Genomic DNA, 20,957 nt, shown 5'->3' on the forward strand with positions numbered 1-20,957 from the left:
ATGACACTGCAGCCTCTCCTCCTCCCCCACACTGCAGCCTCTCCTCCTTGCCATTGCTCACTGGTCGCTGAAGCCATTTGCTCTGTGCCCTCTGGCATGGGTGACAATGGAAGAGCAGGCAGGCAGGACAGGATAGGAAAGCAGTGGGAAGCACACTAGCTCTGGGATCAGAAAGTCTGGGATGGAAATGCTGGTCCATCACCTCCTGGCCCTGTGACTGAGGGCAAGCTATGGAAGCTTCCTAAATCTCAGCGTGCTTGTCAATAAAATAGGGAAAACATCACTCCCTTGGAGAGCCACTGTTTTCAAAAGATGCCCATATGAGATACACCTGGCACAGTACGTAACACATAGTAGGTGCTCACAATGGTATTATTAGTGCTGATGGCAGACTAAGGAGGTTTTAATGAACTCAGTGGGCCTTGGGGAGCCACTGTGGGCTTTGAGCAGGGGGGGCAATGTGGGAGAAGTACATTTCGTGAAAGGTGTCTCTGATGGTGTGTGCAGCAGGAAGGGATGAGGGAGGGAAGGGGACAAGTTTGTCAGGGTGAAGAAAGGGAGTTGGGTCTCTAGGTTCTATCATTTGTGGCCCACAGCACAAGCACAATGGAGGCCCACATGTTTTTGCATTTTTGCTATTATAGTTAAGATAACAAATGGGCTGGCATGCCATAGTCCCAGCACTTTGGGAAAACAAGGCGGGAGGATCATTTGAGTCCAGGAGTTCAAGACCAGCCTAGGCAACATAGCAAGACCTTATCTCTACAAAAATAATAATTTAAAAAAAACTGGCTAGGTGTGGTAGCTCATGACTGTAATCCCAGCACTTGGGGAGGCTGAGGCAGGAGGATCACCTGAGGTCAGGAGTTTGAGACCAGCCTGGCCAACATGGGGAAACCCTATCTTCTATTAAAAATACAAAAATTAGCCAGGCATGGTAGTGCACACCTGTAATCCCAGCTACTCAGGAGACTGAGGCACGAGAATCTCTTGAACCCGGGAGCTGGAGGTTGCAGTGAGCTGAGATCATGCCACTGAACTCCAGCCTGAGTGACAAAGTAAGACTCTGTCTCCAAAACAACAACAAAAAAAGTAGTGGGGAGTGGTGGTGTGCACCTGTAGTCTTAACTACTTAAGAGGCTGAGACAGGAGGATCATTTAACCCCAGGAGTTCAAGGCTGCCATGATCACAGCACTGCCCTCCAGCCCTGGCAACAGAGCCAGACCCCAACTCAAAAAAAACAAAGTTACAAATGAAACCAACAGATTGTTCAATGATATATGTTCTTTTGCCTAAACGAATAAGTCTTTGTAACAGCCTAAAAGGCTAGGTTCAAGTTTGGAATTTTCCAAGTCCAGGAACTCCACCATGGGAATGACACCAGAGCAGGCCCTCTCTACTACCGGCCTGAGCCCCTTGTTCTGCCCCCACCTCAAGCTCTTGGAGGCTCCAGTGCATCCAAGCAAGCTGTGACCACCAGGCTCCCATTGGTCACCGTTGGGGTGAACTCTCACACCTAGAAGAGTGGTCACTGAGTCTGCCTCTACCCCAGGAGGTTTACCCAGGGAGAGGCCTGTGCAGGCCCTGGAAGTGGGTACATGCCACTGGGGCAGAAAATTCCAGACTCCTGTAGGGCAAGACTTAAGAGAGAGTATGAGGTGGGAATGGCAAGTGCACTTGGGGATGTAGGGGACGACTCCTGGGTCCTTGGGGAGGGACGTACAGGAGGAAGGCCCCATCAGGAGGAGCCTTGGGGGAGGCACATGGGCCTGGTGGTACCTTTGGCGAGGGAGATGTTCCGCAGCGCGACGGAGTGCTCCCAGTCCTTGAGGCGCAGGTCCTCGGTGACTGTGTTGAGCATGGCCAGCTCCTGCTTCAGCTGCAGCTCCATGCCCACGTGCGCCAGGCGCAGGCGGCGCGTGTCCTCGCTGGCGTTGCTCACCAACACCCGCAGGTCCTGCAGCCGCGTGCGGTGGAGGGCCACGTCGTAGGACAGGCTGTGGTTGAGGCCGCGCAGCACGCCGCCCATGTCCGCCAGCTCCTCGCCCAGAACGCCCACCCTGCGCGCCAGCCCGTCCAGCAGGCCCGCGTGGCGCCGCAGCAGGAGCTGGCTGCTGTTGCTCTCCACCTGCAGCTGGTACAGCTCCAGCTGCGCCGCGTCGCTCTGCTGGCCCGTGCGGTCACGCAACAGGGCCACCGCCTGCTCCGTCTGCACCGCCTGCGCCTGCAGCCCCCACAGCGCGCCCTCCAGCCGCTGCACCGCGCCCGCCAGCGCCAGCAGCGAGTCCGACTGGTTCTGCAGCGCGTCCTGCACCTTCCACACCTGCTCAGTCAGGTCCGCCTGCAGCGGAGCCTGCAGCAGCCGCAGCTGCAAGTCCCGGAAGCTCTCATTCAGCCTGTTCACGTTGCGGGTCAGGGCCTTCAGGTCGTCAGGGGAGCTGCGCGGCCTGGACACTGTTGAGGAGGAGGAGGGGAGACGTGAGCACCGCTGGGGAGGAAGGCCCCGGTGACAAGAGGGGAACCCAGCCAGAGCCTGGCATGCAGTAGGTGCTCAATAAATGACAGACGAATGAAAAGCAGAGGTCGTGCACCGAGTGCTTCACTAGATCTCAGGCGTTGTGCTAAGCCAGTAGTCCCCAAACCTGCCTGCATATTACATCACCTAGCTAGGTGTCTCACATGCAGAAATGGTGACAGAACTGCTATGGGGGTCACACCCATACCAATTCTTCATACATAGAAGAAACTGACATGAAATTATTAAGTGGTTAATTCAGTGGACCCCTGTGAACCTGCTAGTTTTGAATGTTGAAAAGCGGTTGCATTATCAGCAGTTTCATGCAGATCAGCTTAAGATGTTGGGTGGTGTTATCCTCTTAACTTTAGGAGGTGGGTACCTGCTACATTCTGAATGTGCCCCTCCCCCTAAAATTCGTATGTGGGAACTTAATCACCAAAGCCATAGTAAGAGAGGTTTAGGAGGGGATTAAGTCACGAGGGCAGAGCCCTCACGTGTGAGATTAGTGACTTTATAAAAGAGGTTCAAGGGAGCGGTTCATCCTTCCTGACATTTGGACATATAGAAGGTGCCATCCATGAGAGACAGGCCCTCACGATACATGAATCTGCGGGCACCTCTATCTTGGACTTCCCAGCCTCCAGAACCATGAGCAATACATTTGCTGTTTATAAATTACCCAGTCTACAGTATTTTGTTATAGTAGCCTGAACAGACTAAGACAGTACCATTCTTATCCCATTTTATAGTTAGAGTTATTAGTATTGCCAGTATTGCCAAGGGTAACAATTTACAGCAAGTAAATCCTATCCAAGAGGGCTTGCTCCAGAGCCTGCGGGCTTCCCCTCAAGTCAGCTTCAGGACTGTCTAAAGGAAAACCACCTCAGCAGCAGACTCAGCCAGGCTCAAGGCCACCGTGTCTATTTTCTGGCCTCCTGAGTTCAGGGTCCCATTTCCTTCTGCTCATGTGCTGGGCCAACAGCCTGTCTGGGTGTTCTCGGAGTATTCTCATGACTTCTGATAAGCCACAGTGTCTCTTGATGCTTCGGGGCATCATGAGAAGAAACTGACATGAAATCATCAGGCTTTCCATTCTCCAACAGCTGTGTCTCAATACTTGTCACCCAATCAGAGTCCATGATTGGACAGACACAATCCAATGAAGACTGCTTTTATATTGACATGCTCCTTCTATGCGTCTTCTACTTCTTTTAGGTCTCCTCCTCTTCAGCAAAAAAACCCATCCCAGTGATCACCCACCCTCTCCTCCTGGAGAAGTTCCCTTTTCTTGGTTATAAGCAGCTGTTGTGTCATATTAAGAGGAATGATGTGTGTCTTCATTGTTAGAATCTAGCATCCCTGTGTCTCCTGGGAGGTCATGGACTGCACTGACTCAGGTATGCCACAAACGCTGAGTGGGGCTGTCTAGCGATGCTCATTGTCTGTTAGCTGTGTCCTGTCCAGCTGCTCCCCACTCTGCTCTGCATACCAGAGAAAGGGAAATTGGGCCTGGTAGTGGGGTAGGAAGGATGTGGAACAGATGAGACACACAACAAATTATGCCTTGAACATCTTGGAGGTAACTGGGGATCTTGGTACACAGCTTGCTCAAACATGAGAAAAGTCACATGGAATAAGTTCTCTTCCAGAACTTCACATTGAGAAGGAGGGATATAGGTGGTGAGGTTTCTCGAGCCATGGGAAGACCAGCTGTTACAATCTTCCAGTGATGCTTCTGGAAGCACACAGCATTTATGGTGGCCACCCTGGAGGAGCTAGTTCATTTCAGCTTAGGCTCAGAGGCTCACAGGACTGAAGGGGTCTTGGAGCCTTGCCTTGACTTCTCTTCCACCCAGCACTTTAATCTAAGGAGATCACAATACGAAGGGGTCCCTGCACCCCTGCTTATAACAGTCTCTCCATCTTCAGACAGTGCTGTCAGAACTTCCTCTGTTCTGTTCACACTTGAAATTTGCCTCCCTGCAGTTCTATCCACTGACACCATTCTTTGTTGCCACATGGAGCTAGTAACACATTTTTTGTTTCACACAAGATAGCCCTTCAGAATTTCAAAGACAAGTACCATATCCCTGCTATATGATGACTTTTCCAGCTTAAAATCTGCAGTTCCTTCTTTTATATGATCATGACAAGGTCCTAAGCCTCTATACATCCTGGCTGTCCTCTTTTGTACAGACTGTATGTCACATCCCCTTAAAAAGTGATCCTTGAACAAAACGAAGTATTTCAAGGTATGAACAGATTGGACAAAGTATGTTGGAAGGGGCATCTCTTTCATGCTGGCTATGAAACTTCTAGTAAGTAAAACAGATTAAGAAGCTACCCTGGATAGCTTCATCAGGGCTTTGCAGACTTCAGCCATTGGCTTTGCAGACTTGAGCCACTGGGTCTATGCAGTCTTTGGTACACTGGATCTCGCTCCCATTTTGGAAATGAAAAGACTGAGGCCAGAGGAGTATAAGTGACCTGCCTCATGTCATGCCTCCTGCCCCCCGCTCCAGGGATTCTCGCCACTGCTCCACTCTGCAAGGTTAACTGAAGTGTGGTCAAACAAGCAACAGTTCTGGGGAAATGAATCCATGACCCAGTCACAGCCCAGGTAACCACACGAATTGCCCACTAGAGAAATCAGCAGCAGCCAGGATCTGATTCTAGAACCAGTGTGTCTGTCCATTCGCGGGTGATAAGCATTGAGAGAGGCTGGAGAATGGACAGCTTGATAAATTCATGTCAGTCTCTCCTCCTGATGCCCCTAGAGCTCCAAGAGACACCACAGCTTATCGGAAGTCGTGAGAACACTCCAAGTTTTGTAAGTTCTGGTTTTCAAAATGGGGTCTTGAATGACTAAGAGGAACAGTGTAAACTCCCAGATTCAAGCCACATTTGCCCAGGGACAAGACCCTGAAGTGGACAGTTTTCTTTCTTACCTGTCTTCCCAGCTCTCCTAGCCCCTCCTTCCCTCTGTGGGGGTCCCTAAGCCCAGCGGGTCCTCTGCACCCTGGGAGGTCCCCAGCCCTGCCCATCTGCTGCCTTCTCACCTACCAGCTCTGGACTCTGCTCCCTGAGCAGGAAACTGGACTGAAACTTGGTCCATATGGGGACGGCTGACAATCAGCCACCCCTTCCCAGAGAGTTCATTTGGGTCTCTTACTGCTGTTTATTGCACAACAAATAGTCACAAACCTAAATAAAACAAAGGAAATTCTTCCACTGTCCCACAACAGAGCACACTGTTGCCTTTTCATTCTGTTTTTCTAGCTCTGTTCATGTGCATATCCAATCTTTTATATTTGATTTCTGGGGTTTTTCCTACCCAATAATATTATATTGTAATATAAGCATTTTTTTCATCTTCTGTTTTATAAGTGCTTTTTATCAGCGTTTTTTTAATCTTCTTTTGTTTTATAATTATAATTTTGATGACTGCCTATGAGTCCCTCAAGGGGATATATTAATTTACCCATTCTCTTACTGTTGAATTATTTTCTTAATTATGGTAAATAAATGCAGAAAGATTCCTCCCCCCGCTTTGAAATTCTTCCTAATAATACATTTCCAGAAGCTGGATTAGTAGGTCAAAAGCCACGAACATTTTATGACTCTTAAAAATTCCAGCCAAACTACTTCTCAAAAAAAAATTATACTAATTTACATTTACATTACAGATGTTAAAATGTGCCGAATTGAGTGCACTCAATGCCCTGAGTATTATGGTTTTCATGTTGTAAATTTCACAGATATGACATGGTAACTTTTTATTTTCCCTAGTCTATTTGCATTTTAGAAGTGGCCTTTTCAAGGTGATGCATTAGCTCATAGGAATAAGATACTTCAGGTACCTGGACTAATCAGAACAGAAATTATTTGCGGATAAATGTTCTTGGGCATCAACTCGTCTAGGGCAGCCTCCTTTTTGTGGGATTATTTGTACATCCCGGAAATGAATTCTGTCCTTCCAACAGTCACGGCATGTTCTCTGCTCACACACCACCACCACCCAGCCTCTTTGCTCATTTAATTCCTTCCAGATGTTTGCACTCCTCAACAGGGAATAACTCTTAGTTGAGTGTGACTCTCTTAATTCATGTTTATGCAAACAGCTCATTTATCTCTCTGCCTGGCCAATCCACTTTTAATGTGTTTTAATTATTTTTCAACTTTTATATTTTCACAAATGGGAAAACAAATCATAGAAGAGTGTAACATCATCTGCCTTGCCCTATGTGCCAAGCACTGTTTTAAGTGCTTCCCATATTAGTACACTGAATCCTATCATAACCCTATAAGCATTATTAGGATCCTCATAGTTCAAATGAGGAAACTGAGGCACACAGAGGTTTGGTAACTCATAAGGTTTCATTGACGGTAGATAGTGGTGACTGACCATGGGCTTTGCAGGTTGGTTCCAGAGTCCCCAGCTCTTGCCCCACTTTGCCAAACTGCTGAAAGCATGGATGTAGAGAACACACTTTATTTATTTATTTATTGAGACAGAGTTTTGCTTTGTCACCCAGGCTGGAGTGCATTGGTATGATCTCAGCTCACTGCAACCTCTACCATCTGGGTTCAAGCAATTCTCCTGCCTCAGCCTCCTGAGTAGCTGGGACTACAGGCACCCACCACCACTTCCAGCTAATTTTTGTATTTTTAGTAGAGATGGGGTTTTGTCATGTTGGCCAGGCTGGTCTCTAACTTCTGACCTCAGGTGATCTGCCCACCTCAGCCTCCCAAAGTGCTGGGATTACAAGTGCGAGCCACCGTGCCCAGCCAAGAACATACTTTTTAATGGTCAGAGATACATTAATATAAAAGAAGCTTTGAAGGTGGTAAGTTCCTCATCATAAACCCAGGCTGCGGTCAGGCTGCATGGCAGAAACCATATAGAGGTTCAAACTAAGACTCTGACTCAGTATTGATTACCGAATACTAATGAATGTTATTAGCATAGTGGCATAGTCGTCTATAATCAATGTATTAACGTCTGCTGCAGACCCCAGCCTGAACTAGGTGGCCTGCCCCTGCACATCCCCTGCGACCATCTCATCTGCATAGCACTGCCTCCCCATCCAGAGCCTGCCCAAGTCTGCTCCCTCTTCTCTAATTGTCCTTTATGTCCGTGAAAAAAACCAACATAAGGCCAGGGTGGTCCACGTGATCCAACTACAGAGGCTGCTTTCCCCCAACACATCAGGTGTCCTTACAATACCAGCTGGGTGGGTGCACGATGGGAGGGAAGAAGGAAACTAAGGGTCCTATTTGAGATTTAGTGAGCTAAACCTTGGGAAATGGTGTGGATCATAACCCTTTATCTTTGCATAGAATTTTGCATCCATTGCCTCACTTAATTTTCAAGCTGATTGACCTGGGAGGTAGCGGAGCAAATATGCTGAATCTCATTTGATGGTGAGAAAAAGAGAGTCTCAGGAGTCAGGAGATTGCCTGAAGCATGAAATTGGGGTGAATCTGGACCACGTGTCCCTTACCCTGTTCTCTAAACCTACTGCTGGGATGGTCAGTCACATGGCAAACTCCAAGCAGGGGGAGCAGGAAAGGAGATGGTATTTATTAAGCACCTACTGTATGCCAAACCTGGCTATAGTCTCATACTAGAAGTTGCTTCCTTTACTCTTCCCAGCAAACTTTCAATGTAGAAATTGTTGTGCCTGTTTTCAGATGGAGGAACTCAAGTAGGCGGCAGAGCTCAGGCAGGCTCAGACTGCTCCATCCCCAAAAGCCCTGCTGCCTACGACTTTCCTCCCTCACACAAAACAGCATGGAGCATCTCCCCTTTCTTCCTGGGAAGCAGTGGCGGAATGCACGCTGCCAAATGCCCTGCAATCCCATGGTATGGTCCCCCGAGTCCTGCAGGCAGATGGTATCACCACTTCACAGATGAAAAACCCCAAACCAGAGCAATTCAGTAACCAGCTTGATCTAGTTTGCCTGTGTCCCCACCTAAATCTCATCTTTAGTTGTAGCTCCCACAATTCCCACATGTTGTGGGAGGGACCTGAGGTAATTGAATCATGGGGACGAGTCTTTCCTGTGCTATTCTCATGACAGTGATAAAGTCTGAATCTGATGGTTTTATAAAGAGAAGTTTCCCTGAACAGCCTCTTTTCTTGTCTGCCACCATGTAAGTAGTGCCTTTCACCATTCGCCATGATTGTGGGGCCTCCTCAGCCAGTCTATGGAACTGTGAGTCTATGAAACCTTTCTTTTGTGAATTGCCCAGTCTTGGTTATGTCTTTATCTGCAGTGTGAAAACCGACTCATACATAGCTCAAAGCTACCCTGCTAGTAGGAGGCAGCTCCAAGCCCATGTCTCTTCTGTTGTCCCATGATCAAGTCCTGCCTTCTTTTTAAGCCAATGACATGGAAAGAAGGAAGGCAGGCAAGTATCAGACTTCACAGAGCATCACATCTCGGGCAGAGTGTGGGAAAGGATGGGGCAGAGTGCCACTGCACAGCAAGCTGTCAATGCCAATGCCAAGAAAGAGGGAGGTGCCTTTGTTCAGGTGGTGGGCAAAACCAGGTTGCATTTACTGAGGTCTAGATGCATGGGACTTTAATGGAAAAGTCTTTTAAAAATGTTCATTCAGAATCTGCAAGAAAGAAGTGATCAGCAGAGCCCTAGCACTTCAGGTGATGTGCACAGGAAACAGAGCTTCCCTGGCCCTGGGATGCAGGAGAGCCTGTGCTCAGGGTGTGTGATCAGTGCAGCCACACAGGGCCCCATGCTGGGGGCTTCATTCTCTGCTGTCGCCCTCCTGAAACTGGTGATGGATTTGTCTCTGAATCTGTGTTTTCTCAGGGAAGTCCTAAGGCACAGTGGAGGCTGTGCTGGTGATGTGGAGCCCTGGCTTAGGTGCAGCCCTCACCTCCTGCCAACCCCCACCACCCCAGAATAGGGGTTCCACCACCCACTGCCTCAGCCCTCCTCTCTATCCCCAGTGGTGACGGTCAGGGTCAGGTCTGGTATGTGTGACGAGTCACAGGGCAGAGCCCCAGGCACCTGTAAGTGTCTCGATGCTGACCCATGAGTGTCCCTGTACCTGGGAGACAGCAACAGTTACCGATCACAAAAGACCATGCAGCAAGCAAACAGCCTTTTCTCTGCTTTTTGGACAAAGAACTCTGCATTTTTATTTATTTATTTTTATATGCAGAGTCTTGCTCTGTCACCCAGGCAGTGTAGTGGTGCGATCTTGGCCCACTGCAACTTCCGCCTCCCAGGTTTAAGTGATTCTCCTTCCTCAGCCTCCAGAGCAGCTAGAACTACAGGCATGTCCAACCATGCCCAGCTAATTTTTGTATTTTTAGTAGAGATGTGGTTTCATCATGTTGGCCAGGATGGTCTCAAACTTCTAACCTCAAGTGATCCACTGGCCTTGGCCTGCCACAGTGCTGGGATTCCAGGCGTGAGCCACCACACCCGGCCAAAGAAACTTGCATTTTTAAATTCTTTTAATTACAATTTTTTTTGAGATGGACTCTGTCCCCCAGGCTAGAGGGCAGTGGCATCTTCTTAGCTCACTGCAACCTCAGCTCCCCTGGGCTCAAGAGATCATCCTACCTCAAACGCCTTAGTAACTGGGACTACACACGAACACTACCACACCTAGCTAAATTTTCTATTTTTTGGAGAGATGGGGTTTCACCCTGTTGCTCAGGCTGGTCCTGAACTCCTAGACACAAGCAGTCTGCCCACCTTGTCCTCCCAAAGTGCTAGGATTACAGGTGTGAGCCACCACACCCAGCCTGAGAATCCTGCATTTCTGCTCTGCATGGAGCCCTGCAAATTATGAAGCTGGTCCTGAAAAAAACCTAACTACTGTGGATCTGTGACTCAGATAGCAGCTCTGAATAAGCAAATGAGCGATTCCAGGGGGAGCCTGTATTCATCCTCTCCGGCGGCTGAAACAGGATACCACAGACTGGGTGGCTTAAACAACACACGGCTATTGTTCTGCAGTTGTAGAGACTGAGATCAAGGTGCCACCAGGCTGGTGTCTCCTGAGGCCTCTCCTCCTGGCTAGCAGGACACCTTCTTGTTGTGTCCTCCCATAACCTTTCTTCTTCATGTCCCTTCTGATTGTTTTTTTTTTTTTTTTTTTTTTTTTGAGACAGAGTTTTGCTCTTTTTCGCCCAGGCTAGAGTGCAGTGGCATGATCTCTTACTGCAGCCTCCGCCACCTGGGTTCAAGTGATTCTCCTGCCTCAGCCTCCCCAGTGGCTGGGATTACAGATGCCCACCACCATGCCCAGCTAATTTTTTTTTTTTTTTTTTAGTAGAGACAGGGTTTCACCATATTGGCCAGGCTGGTCTTGAACTCCTGACTTCAGATGCTCTACCCACTTCGGCCTCCCAAAGTGCTGGAATTACAGGCATGAGCCACCACACCCACCATCCCTTCTGATTCTTATAAGGACACCAGTCCTATGGGATCAGGGCCCTCCCTTATGACCTAATTTAACCTTTAAAAACCTCCTTAAAGGCCCAGCCTCCAAATATACTCACATTGGGGGTTAGGGCTTCAACATGTGAATTTTAGTGGGACAGAATTCAGCCCACAGCAGGGTCCTTTAATATCCCTGGTTAGCAGGATGGGTTCCTGCTGTCCTCCCAGGGTGCAAGGGATGAATTTTAGGACTAGCAGATATAATCTACTCTTTGAAAATATTAGACAGTGACAAGTGGTTAGAGCAGGACAGATTCAGCTGGGCATCGTGGCCCACACCTGTAATCCTGGCACTTTGGGAGGCTGAGGTGGGCAGATCACCTGAGGTCAGGAGTTCGAGATGAGCCTGGCCAGCATAACGAAACCCGCCTCTACAAAAAATACAAAAATTAGCCAGGTGTGGTGGTGCGTACCTGTAGTTCCAGCTACTCAGGAGGCTGAGGCAGGAGAGTCGCTTGAACTTGGGAGGCAGAGGTTGCAGTGAGCTCAGACCGTACCACGGCACTGCAGCCGGGGTGACAGAGTGAGATGCCATCTTAAAAAAAAAAAAAAAAAGAACAGAACAGATTCATAAGATTCATGTGTTGAGGGCACTGTGGGGCACATTTTAAAATACAGAACATAAGCTTATATAACTTTTTTGGAAAGTAATTTGGCTGAAATATTTAAGTCATAAAAATGTCCATGCTTTTTGACCTAATTCACATTCTGGAAATTTATTATTAAGAAAATTTTCAAAAGAGGGAAAGCCTTTCTGTGTTTACTTATTATGATCAAAAAAAGATTCAGCAGTAAGAGAATGTGGAAATTAAATGTGTCCCCTTGAGGGACTCGTAGGCAGTCATCAAAGTCATAATTATATAAGACAGAGAGAGGATGGGAAAATGCTTATGAAATAATAAGTAGGGGGAAAAATCCAGAAAGCAAATCCTAAGGATTGGGTATGCACACGAACAGAGCTAGCAAAAGAAAGTGGAAAGGAAACCAGTGTACTCTGTGTGGGGTGGTGAAAGAATGTTCTCATTTTATTTGGATTTATGTGAATATTGGTTGTGTAACAAACAGCGATAAAATGAACTCTCTGGGAAGGGGTGGCTCATTGTCAGCTGTTCCCATATGGAACCAACTTTTGATCCAGTTTCCTGCACAGGAAGCAGGTCTGGAGCTGGTAGGCGCGGAGGTGGCAGCTGACAGGCCAGGCTGGGGACGTCTTAGGGTGCAGACGACCAGCTGGGCATGGGGACCCCTGCAGAGGAAAGGTGAGGCCAGGAGAGCTGGGAAGACAGAGGCAAGGAAGACTGCCCACCTCAGGGTCTTGCCCCAGGCAAATGTGGCCTTGAATCAGCCCTGGGATTTCAATCTGGGAGGCCACAATGTCTCACTCAAGATCCCAGTTTGAAAACCTGAACTGACAAAACTCAGAGTGTTCTCATGACTTCTGATAAGCTGTGGTGTCTCTTGGAGCTCCGAGGGGCATCATGAGAAGAGATTGACATGAAATTATCAAGCTTTCCATTCTCCAACCGCTCCCTCTCAATATCTGTCACCCAATGGGGTCCACGAATGGACAGACACACTGGTTCTAGAATCAGATCCTGGCTGCTGCTGATTTCTCCAGTGGGCAATTCCTGTGGTTACCTGGGCTGTGCTGGGTCATGGATTCATTTCCCCAGAGCTCTTTCTTGTTTGACCACACTTCAGTTAACCTTGCAGAGTGCAGCAGTGGCGAGAATCCCTGGAGCAGGGGGCAGGAGGCATGACATTAGGCAGTCACTTATACTCCTCTGGCCTCAGTCTTTTCATCTCCAAAATGGGAGCGAGATCCGGTGTACCAAAGACTGCATAGACCCAGTGAAGCTGCCCGGGGCCCAGTTGGGCCGTCTTACTTATTAGAAGCCTCAAGGCCAGCATGAAGGAGATGGCCCTTGCATCATACTTTGTCCAGTCTGTCCTCACCTTGGAAAAGTTCATTTTGATCTAGCACCAACTCTTAAGGGAATGTTGACAACCGGAGTCTGTACTGAAAGATTGCCAGCACCCTCCAGGAGCCAGGAGGGAGGTGGGAAATCAGTTCTTCCTGGGCCTCCAGAAGCAATCGAGGCTGCTGATATCCAAGTTCTGATTTACAGCCTTCTGAACTGGGAGAGAGTACAATTCTATTGTTTTTTTGTTTTTTTGAGATGGAGTCTCGCTCTGTTGCCCAGGCTGGAGTGCAGTGGCATGATCTCAGCTCACTGCAACCTCCGCCTCCTGAGTTCCAGTGATTCTTCTGCCTCAGCCTTCTGAGTAGCTGGGACTACAGGCATGCTCCACCACGCCCAGCTAACTTTTTGTATTTTTAGTAGAGATGGAGTTTCATCATGTTGGTCAGGATGGTCTCGATTTCTTGACCTTGTGATTCACCCACCTTGGCCTCCCAAAGTGCTGGGATTGCACGCGTGAGCCACCACGCCAATTCTATTGTTTTAAGCTGTTTCGTTGGTGGTAATTTGTTAGGCAGCCCTGGGAAACTGAGACAGGTATCCAAAGCTTGACAGTTTCTCTTGGCTGAAGGAACAGGACTGGGCAAGAGACAGGGTCATTAAAGAAGAGGTGACGGCGTCGCAACTCAAGCTGCTTAGTGGAGAGGGAGAAATGACCGACGGGGACATAGCAAGAGAAGAGAACGGGGTCTCAATGGGTGGACGGAACACAAGAGTCTTGAGCCAGGGAAATGTCACCCAGGAACACCATCTGTGGAGTGAGAAGGTCCCAGTCTCTAGTCTGGCATCTGGGAGCAGGTCTCTCAAGGCTCTCAGAGAAGAGCTGCTAAGAACAAGCAGAGTGACAGCACCAAAGCAGAAAAGCCAGTCCTGGGGCCAGAGGCACAAAGGAACGGGAAGGCTGAGACCCAGGCAGCAGGAGAGGGCTCAGATCCCTGCCCTGCCAGGCAGGCCAGAGGACCCAGGAGCACTCCCAGATCCCTGGGCCAACAATGACAGGTCTGGATTCTAGAACCAGGCTGTTGGTCCCACCCATTCCCAGCAGTTAGGGGGAACGCAGGGTAAGTGGGTCATTCAAACAAATATTGCCTGCTCTGGGCTGCGTGGAGCCACGGGGAAGGGCCGAGGCAGGAGAAATGAAGAGCCAGGAAGGGGAGGTCCTGGGGACATTCATTAGGACGCAAGGAGGAGGGCAGCACATTGGTGATTTTTTGATAAGCCTTTTTTCCTTCTTCTTCTTTTTAAAGAACCACATGCCCTGGTTCCTAGCTCAGCAGGAAACACAAGATAAATATTTACAGGCTGCAGGCTGACTTCTCCCGGATGCCTATGCCCTGCCATCCCCTGCCCAGAATTAGGAGGAGCCTAGAGCTTTTGCAGCAGCAGGAGACCGCTCTGGAAAAGAGCCAGAGAGACTCTGGCTGTCTGCACAGGTGGCCCATGATGTTCAGCGCAGGCACCATCTGGAGGCTCATATACTGCGGGCTCTGGGGGCCGCATGGATGCCTACATAGGTAGGGTATCCGAAATGCCTCCCTGAGCTGGCCCTGGTCACTTCAGAGACCAGTAGGACAAGAGAAGTGGGCAATTCTAGGTCTTAGAGGCAGGGTCCAACAATCAAGGCAAAGGAGGAAGCAGGCGGGTCACTTGGGGTCAGGAGTTCACGACTAGCCTGGTCAACAGGGCGAAAACCCATCTCTACTAAAAATACAAAAATTAGCTGGGCATGGTGGCACAGGCCTATAGTCCCAGCTACTTGGGAAGCTGAGGCAGGAGAATCGCTTGAATCCAGGAGGCAGAGGTTGCAGTCAGCTGAGATGGCGCCATTGCACTCCAGCCTGGGTGACAGAGAGTCTGTCTCCAAAAAAAGGACAGGAATGCTTCACCTACTGGAATGCTGGGTTGGCTGCAACCCAGAAGCCCATTATCGGCAAATAAACCCTGTCCCGGTCTCTGGCACACTGGTGAACACAAACTGTGAATCCGTGGAGGCACGGAGCACACACTGCAGGGCCCAGCTGGTGGTCACGGATTTCCATATTGGGATAGCTTGTCAGAATTTCAAAGGAAGAAAGAACCTACCAATGAATTTATTCCTGTGCCCAGAGGCAGGGCTGGTAACTTTGTGCCCTGGCCCTGGCATTCCCTATTGGTGGTCTACGCAGAGTCTCTGACACCTTCCTACTGTTTACTATGCAAATGGGATCCAAGATGAATTCTAAATCAAAAGCCTTTTGCTGATAATATTCCTGGATTCCCATTTTGGAGGCTAGAGTGTCTGAAATCATTACTAGCAATGCCAGAAAGCCAAGAGTTTCAATGAAACTCAGTCTTCGTGAATGTCTAAGTAGCATTCGAGGCTTGTGTTTGGACTAGCAGAGCAGCTAACGCAGAACCGCGAACCTGGTAGGGGATCAGAAAACAGTAGTGAGATACTGCAGCAGTATAAAGTGAATGGTTGCAAAGGAAAACCAAGTTCTAGGAGGTGTAACCCGGCAGCGCTCACCCCGGCTACACCTCCGACCTCCTGCTTTCTGTCCCCAGCACGCGCGGGACTTCTCAGAATCCTGGGACCAACCTGGGACTCATGTATGCATGATCTTCATCCTCTAGGAATTCCCGAGCCCTGGGGACAGGAGTGGGTGGGTGAGCCCAGACAACTCTGGGCAACTGTCAGACAACTCTGAGGCCTCTGCTGTATAGCTCCCGAGTCCTGGAGGAAGGAGGCCCCAGGCCCTAGTTGCCACAGTGGGGACCAGCCCAAGGACACACCCTGGCATCTGCTTTTCCTCCTTCCTGGTTTTACTCTCGCCAAGTCCCTGACTCCTGCTTCTCGGGACCTCATCTCACCAAGAACTTCCAAGCCCCTGGCTCCGGCTCTGGTTTCCATAGAAATCCCAGGCTGCCATCACAAAATACACAGACAGTGTGGCTTCCACTACAGACATTTATGTTCTTACAGCTCTGGAGGCTGGCAGTCTGAGCTCCAGGGGTCGGCGGGACTGGTTGCTCCTGAGGCCTCTCTCCTTGGCTCGTAGACCGCTGCCTGGTCTCCTGCGCTCACGTGGTACTTACTCTGTGTGCAAACACAACCTGGCATTCTCCCATGTGTTCTCATCTCGTCTTCCTATAAGGACGCTGGCCATATTGGACCAGGGCTCACCCTAATTGCCTCATTTTCACTTAATTGCCTCTTAAAGTTCCTATCTCCAAACACAGCCACGTGCTGAGGTACAGGGGGATAGGGCTTCATGTGTGAATTTGGAGGAGACACCGTTCAGTCCATAACTAGGGGTTAGGGAGGGCTCTTCCTAAAGATGAACTGGAAAGAATTCAGGGTGGACAGTAACAGTGGGTGCCTATTTCTGAGCTGCAGTTGTGTCATTAGGTGACACTGTCCCAGCCCACTCAGAAGAGCCTGCAATGAGGCCAGGCCACCGGGTGCTTCCAGAACCAAGTGCTTCTTCCAATCATCGACGCCACCCTTGGTGAACACGGGTGCAGGGTCTCATGATTCAGTCTAGAAACCTAGAACATCCTGCGGGGCACGGCAGTGTGAATATGCTCAACACAAATCAACTGTGTATTCACAAATGTTGGAGGGTGAATTTAATAGTGTGGCATTGTAACTATAATTTTTTTTTAATCTTGTGGGGGATCTTCTCCATACTTTCATGGTGGTTATAATATGCTTTCTTGCAGCAATTTCTAGAAAGGGACCCTCAGAGATTCACTAATCAAATATGTCTGTGAAGAAATAAAACCCTACCTAACAAATGTAGACTCTGTTCTCAAACCTCACATGCCTGTTTACAGAGAAATGACTTGCCCCCATAGGAGATATTCTCTGACTTTCCCAGACCCTCTTCTTGGCATTTAAGTGAAAATCCTCCTTGACAGGCAGTACAGGAAAGTCCCTGCCTGTAATGAATCAGTGCATGGGGAGGGATGGGTGTGAGGCTGCTCTTTTACAGCCCAGAGTTGACCTTATCTCCAGCAGTTTTTAATCTATTTGAAAATTAAAGGGGAAAAAATTCCAGCTTGTTAGATTTCACTGTGCACACACCCTTTTATATAAATGTAGCACCCGCCCGTCATAAACCAGTAACTCCTTTCGGGAACCTCATTTCATCACCAAGTCAGCAAACTGACCATTTGTATACATGCATATGACTTAGACACAAACAAGTGGTCTAAACTTTAAGAAAAAATATTAGATAGTTTCAACACTTCTTGCAGAGATATTCTGTTTATAGAATAAGCGGGTCCTGTGTAACTAATGGCAGGGGAGGCTTTCATTCATTCAGCACCTACTGATTGTCAGGCGCTATATTGAACACTTTATACCATATCCAGAATATCTGATACATGCCTGAATGTTTAAATTTTTATAGCAGTATTCGGAGACAGACGTTGTGGGGAAACGTAGGGTTTTGGATGTGCAGGCAGGATACTTGCATCAACGTGAACATTAAACGTATATGACAGGTACCTTTTGCGCTCCACCACCCCACGCCCATGCCTCTTCTCCCTCCTCATGAAAGGCTGGGCCCATATCGGGGATATTGGGACATTCACTTGTGGGCTCTAAAGAGACGACCAGTGCAAGTGTTTGGGTCAGTGCTGGCGGCTGTGTTCACACAGTGTGGACAGCTTGGCTCTCAGTCCAGCATCATGGTTTCAACCTCCAAGTCGGTGAGTGAGCTCTGACTTTTGCATGTGCCCCACCATGGACTCCTGTCCCTGCTCTTCCAGGCCACAGATGTGGGCTGCCAGTCTCAGCAGGAATTAGACCACAGAGTGGCAATGTCAGGCCTGCAGGGGGCCCTGGCCACCACTGTGATGCCCCTCCATATTTATAGCTAAGGAAACAAGAAGCCTCTTGTCCCGCCTCACACAACTAGACAGAGGCACAGGTGGGACGACTAACCCAATGTCCCATCCACCTAACTGGATGGAAGAAGAAAGGAAGCTAATATTCATGGGGGTCTCCTCAGTGCCAGGCAATGGGCTTGGGATTGCATATATTATATTTCATGGGATCCTCAGAGGTCACTGTCCATATATTCAGCTTTCAGATGAAGCTTAGAGAGATCGGGTGGCTTATTCAAGATAATACTACTAGTGAATGATCAAATCCAGAATCTGAGCCTCAGACCATCTACCTCTTTCAACTCCACCACAATCTGTCCGTGTTGCCCTAGCAAGAGCCTCCCCAGGTTGCATTAAAGGCCCCTCCTGTATTTTTCTCCAGTGTGCCTCCTGGCCACAGTCCCATGAGGCTGTAATCTGAAATCAGTAAGGGCGGCGAGCATGCTTCTCTGCTTCTATCTTTCTGGACAATTTGTTCCATAAGTTCTTGTTTTCAAACAGCTCAGCGTCATTCCCCTGGGGCCGCCACACAGCTTTCGGTCGCGGAGGCGTAAGCTCTCCTCATTGGCGATTTTCTCAGATCCATCTTTCTTCACTTGTTGAGCCGGTCATAAAGTATTTTAAAGAGGCTGGAAATTATTCTCACGAATGAGCATGTGAGGAATCTGAATCCGACTTGCCAGGAATCCAGGCATTTATTGAGTTTCCTCTCCCAGAACATGAGGTTAGGAGCCCAAGTGTCAAATTTCTCATGTTGCTGTTCTTCAAAAGATGGACTCACAGTACAGTCAGATTGTGGTCACTTTGAGCCGAAAGTGACTTTAATAATAATTTACTTATCATTTTCAGGTGAGGAAACAAAGCCTGGAAAATGTGATGTGAAATGTCTCAGATCACCTAAATCTTTGGTGGGAAAACCAGGGGTAGTACTCATACTACTTAAAACCAAGTTCACACCTACTCCATTGTAGAGAAAATCAGAATTAGGTATCCACTCACCCACCAATCCATTCATCCATCAATCCATCCATTCATCCATCCACCTACCCACCCACCTGTCCATCTGTTCATCTATCCATTTGTCCACCCATCTGTCCATCCATCTATCCATTCATCCACCCACCTATCTGCCCATCCACCTACCCACACATCCACCTACCCATCCATCCATCTATCCATCCATCCATCCATCCAAATCATCAATGACCTTAATGCAAAAGGCATTTCACCCAAACAGGGAGGGGTTTTCCAATTAAAAACACTAAGACTGAGAGTAAGAGTTACTTTGAAGGATTAGTTGGCCCCTAGAGTATTTTGCATGATTGGGTTGGCTGGATATCTTCACAATTGCAAAAATATTTAGTCTTGCAAAACAGTCATATGAAACTGTGTCAGTGACAATCATCAATCACAATATGATTTTATGGGGATTCAGAGTCTTTTCTACAAAAGAGAAAAATTCTGATGACAGCTTTTAACATCATGTAGCTAAAAAAAAAAAAACCCATAATACATCTTATGTTTAACATGTTTCAAAAGCTGGCAGCTTTGTGTGAAGTGTAGATTATATAGAGGAAGCAAATTTTATAATTCAGAATAGATTCTAAATAGAATGCAATCAATTTAGATTTAGAATGGATTCTGAGAATTGGTTGGGTCCTTAGATACAGTTAGATTAGAAAGGAAGGAATGTTGACCTTGGAATCCAGTGGCCTGGGTTTGAGTCCTGACCACTACCAGCTAACCTGGTTATATACTCTTGGACACAGGAATTTGTCTGAGTCTCTCGCTTTTGACCTTAAAATGGAATTAATAACATCTGCCTTATGGGGCTGTGTGAGGACTCAAGAGATGAATGAACTCTAGTTGAGCACTTACTACAGGCCAAGCACTGTGCTTTGTGTTATGCAGATTTTATCTCATTTGAGAAAATCAAATAGATGGAAGGAAAACCCCACACATACTGCAAAGCCCTATTCAAATTCAAACTCTTGGTGCTGTTATTAATATCCTTTCCACGCACGCCCTGCGCTCTGCACCCTCCCTTTCCTACACTCATTCTCAGATTTGTAGGCATTGATATTCACAGCGGAACTCCAAACAGATGTATAGAGCTTTACATTTCGCAAAGCACTGCTGTGGACGTCTTCTCATTTCGTACTCTTGACCAACATCTAATCTCCATTTACATCATCGTTATTATCACTATTCTTTTTGGAGACAGAGTCTCACTCTCTCACCCAGGCTGGAGTGCAGTGGTGTGATCTCGGCTCACCACAACCTCTGACCCCCAGGTTCAAGCGATTCTCCGCCTCAGCCTCCTGAGTAGCTGGAATGACAGGTGTGCACCACCACACCCCGCTAATTTTTTCTGTAGTTTTAGTAGAGCCTGTATTCATCCTCTCCGGCTGCCGAAACAGGATACCACAGACTGGGTGGCTTAAACAACAGACGGTTATTGTTCTGTAGTTGTAGAGGCTGGAAGTCTGAGATCAAGGTGCAACCAGGCTGGTGTCCCCTGAGGCCTCTCCTCCTGGCTAGTGGGACAGCTTCTTGTTGTGTCCTCCCATAACCTTTCCTCTTGGTTCCCTTCTGACTCTTTTTGTTTGTTTGTTTTGAGACGGAGTTTTGTTGTTCTTGTTGCCCAGGCTGGGGTGCAATGGTGCGATCTTGGCTCACTGCAACCTCCACCTCCTGGGTTCAAGTGATTCTCCTGCCTCAGCCTCCCCAGCAGATGAGATTACAGGCATGCACCACCACGCCTGGCTTTTTTTTTTCCCTTGTATTTTTAGTAGAAACGAAGTTTCATCATGTTGGCCGGGGTGGTCTTGAACTCCTGACCTCAGGTGATCTGCATGCCTCAGCCTCCCAAAATGCTGGGATTACAGGTGTGAGCCACCACGCCCGCCCCCATTCACATGAGATGAAGAACTGAGGCAGGTGAGAAGTAGCTTTTCCACCACTAGCCAGTGACAGCCAGTCCTGGAGACTGAGTCATGCAGCCCAAGTCAGAGTACGTTCCATGTGCCTTTATCCCCACCTCCTCCCCATGTACATACTTTCTGGCTGCCGGAACACACAGCTCTTCACACCAGTGGCCGC

General features: G+C 48.3%; 1 protein-coding gene across 2 annotated transcripts in view; it reads right to left on the reverse strand.

Annotated features, from left to right (window-relative positions):
• Nucleotides 1-20,957, reverse strand: part of SCARA5 (scavenger receptor class A member 5) — a 121,152-nt gene that overhangs the window by 52,128 nt on the left and 48,067 nt on the right. For both annotated transcript variants that reach the window (XM_032265426.1, XM_032265427.1), the window contains one exon: nucleotides 1,781-2,455. In XM_032265426.1, coding sequence (XP_032121317.1) covers nucleotides 1,781-2,455 — 675 coding nt within the window. The remainder of the gene's footprint in view (nucleotides 1-1,780; nucleotides 2,456-20,957) is intronic.

This window comes from Sapajus apella, unplaced genomic scaffold (assembly GCF_009761245.1).
Source record: "Sapajus apella isolate SASKATOON/1434 unplaced genomic scaffold, GSC_monkey_1.0 scaffold150, whole genome shotgun sequence".
NCBI classification, from domain to species: Eukaryota; Metazoa; Chordata; class Mammalia; order Primates; family Cebidae; genus Sapajus; species Sapajus apella.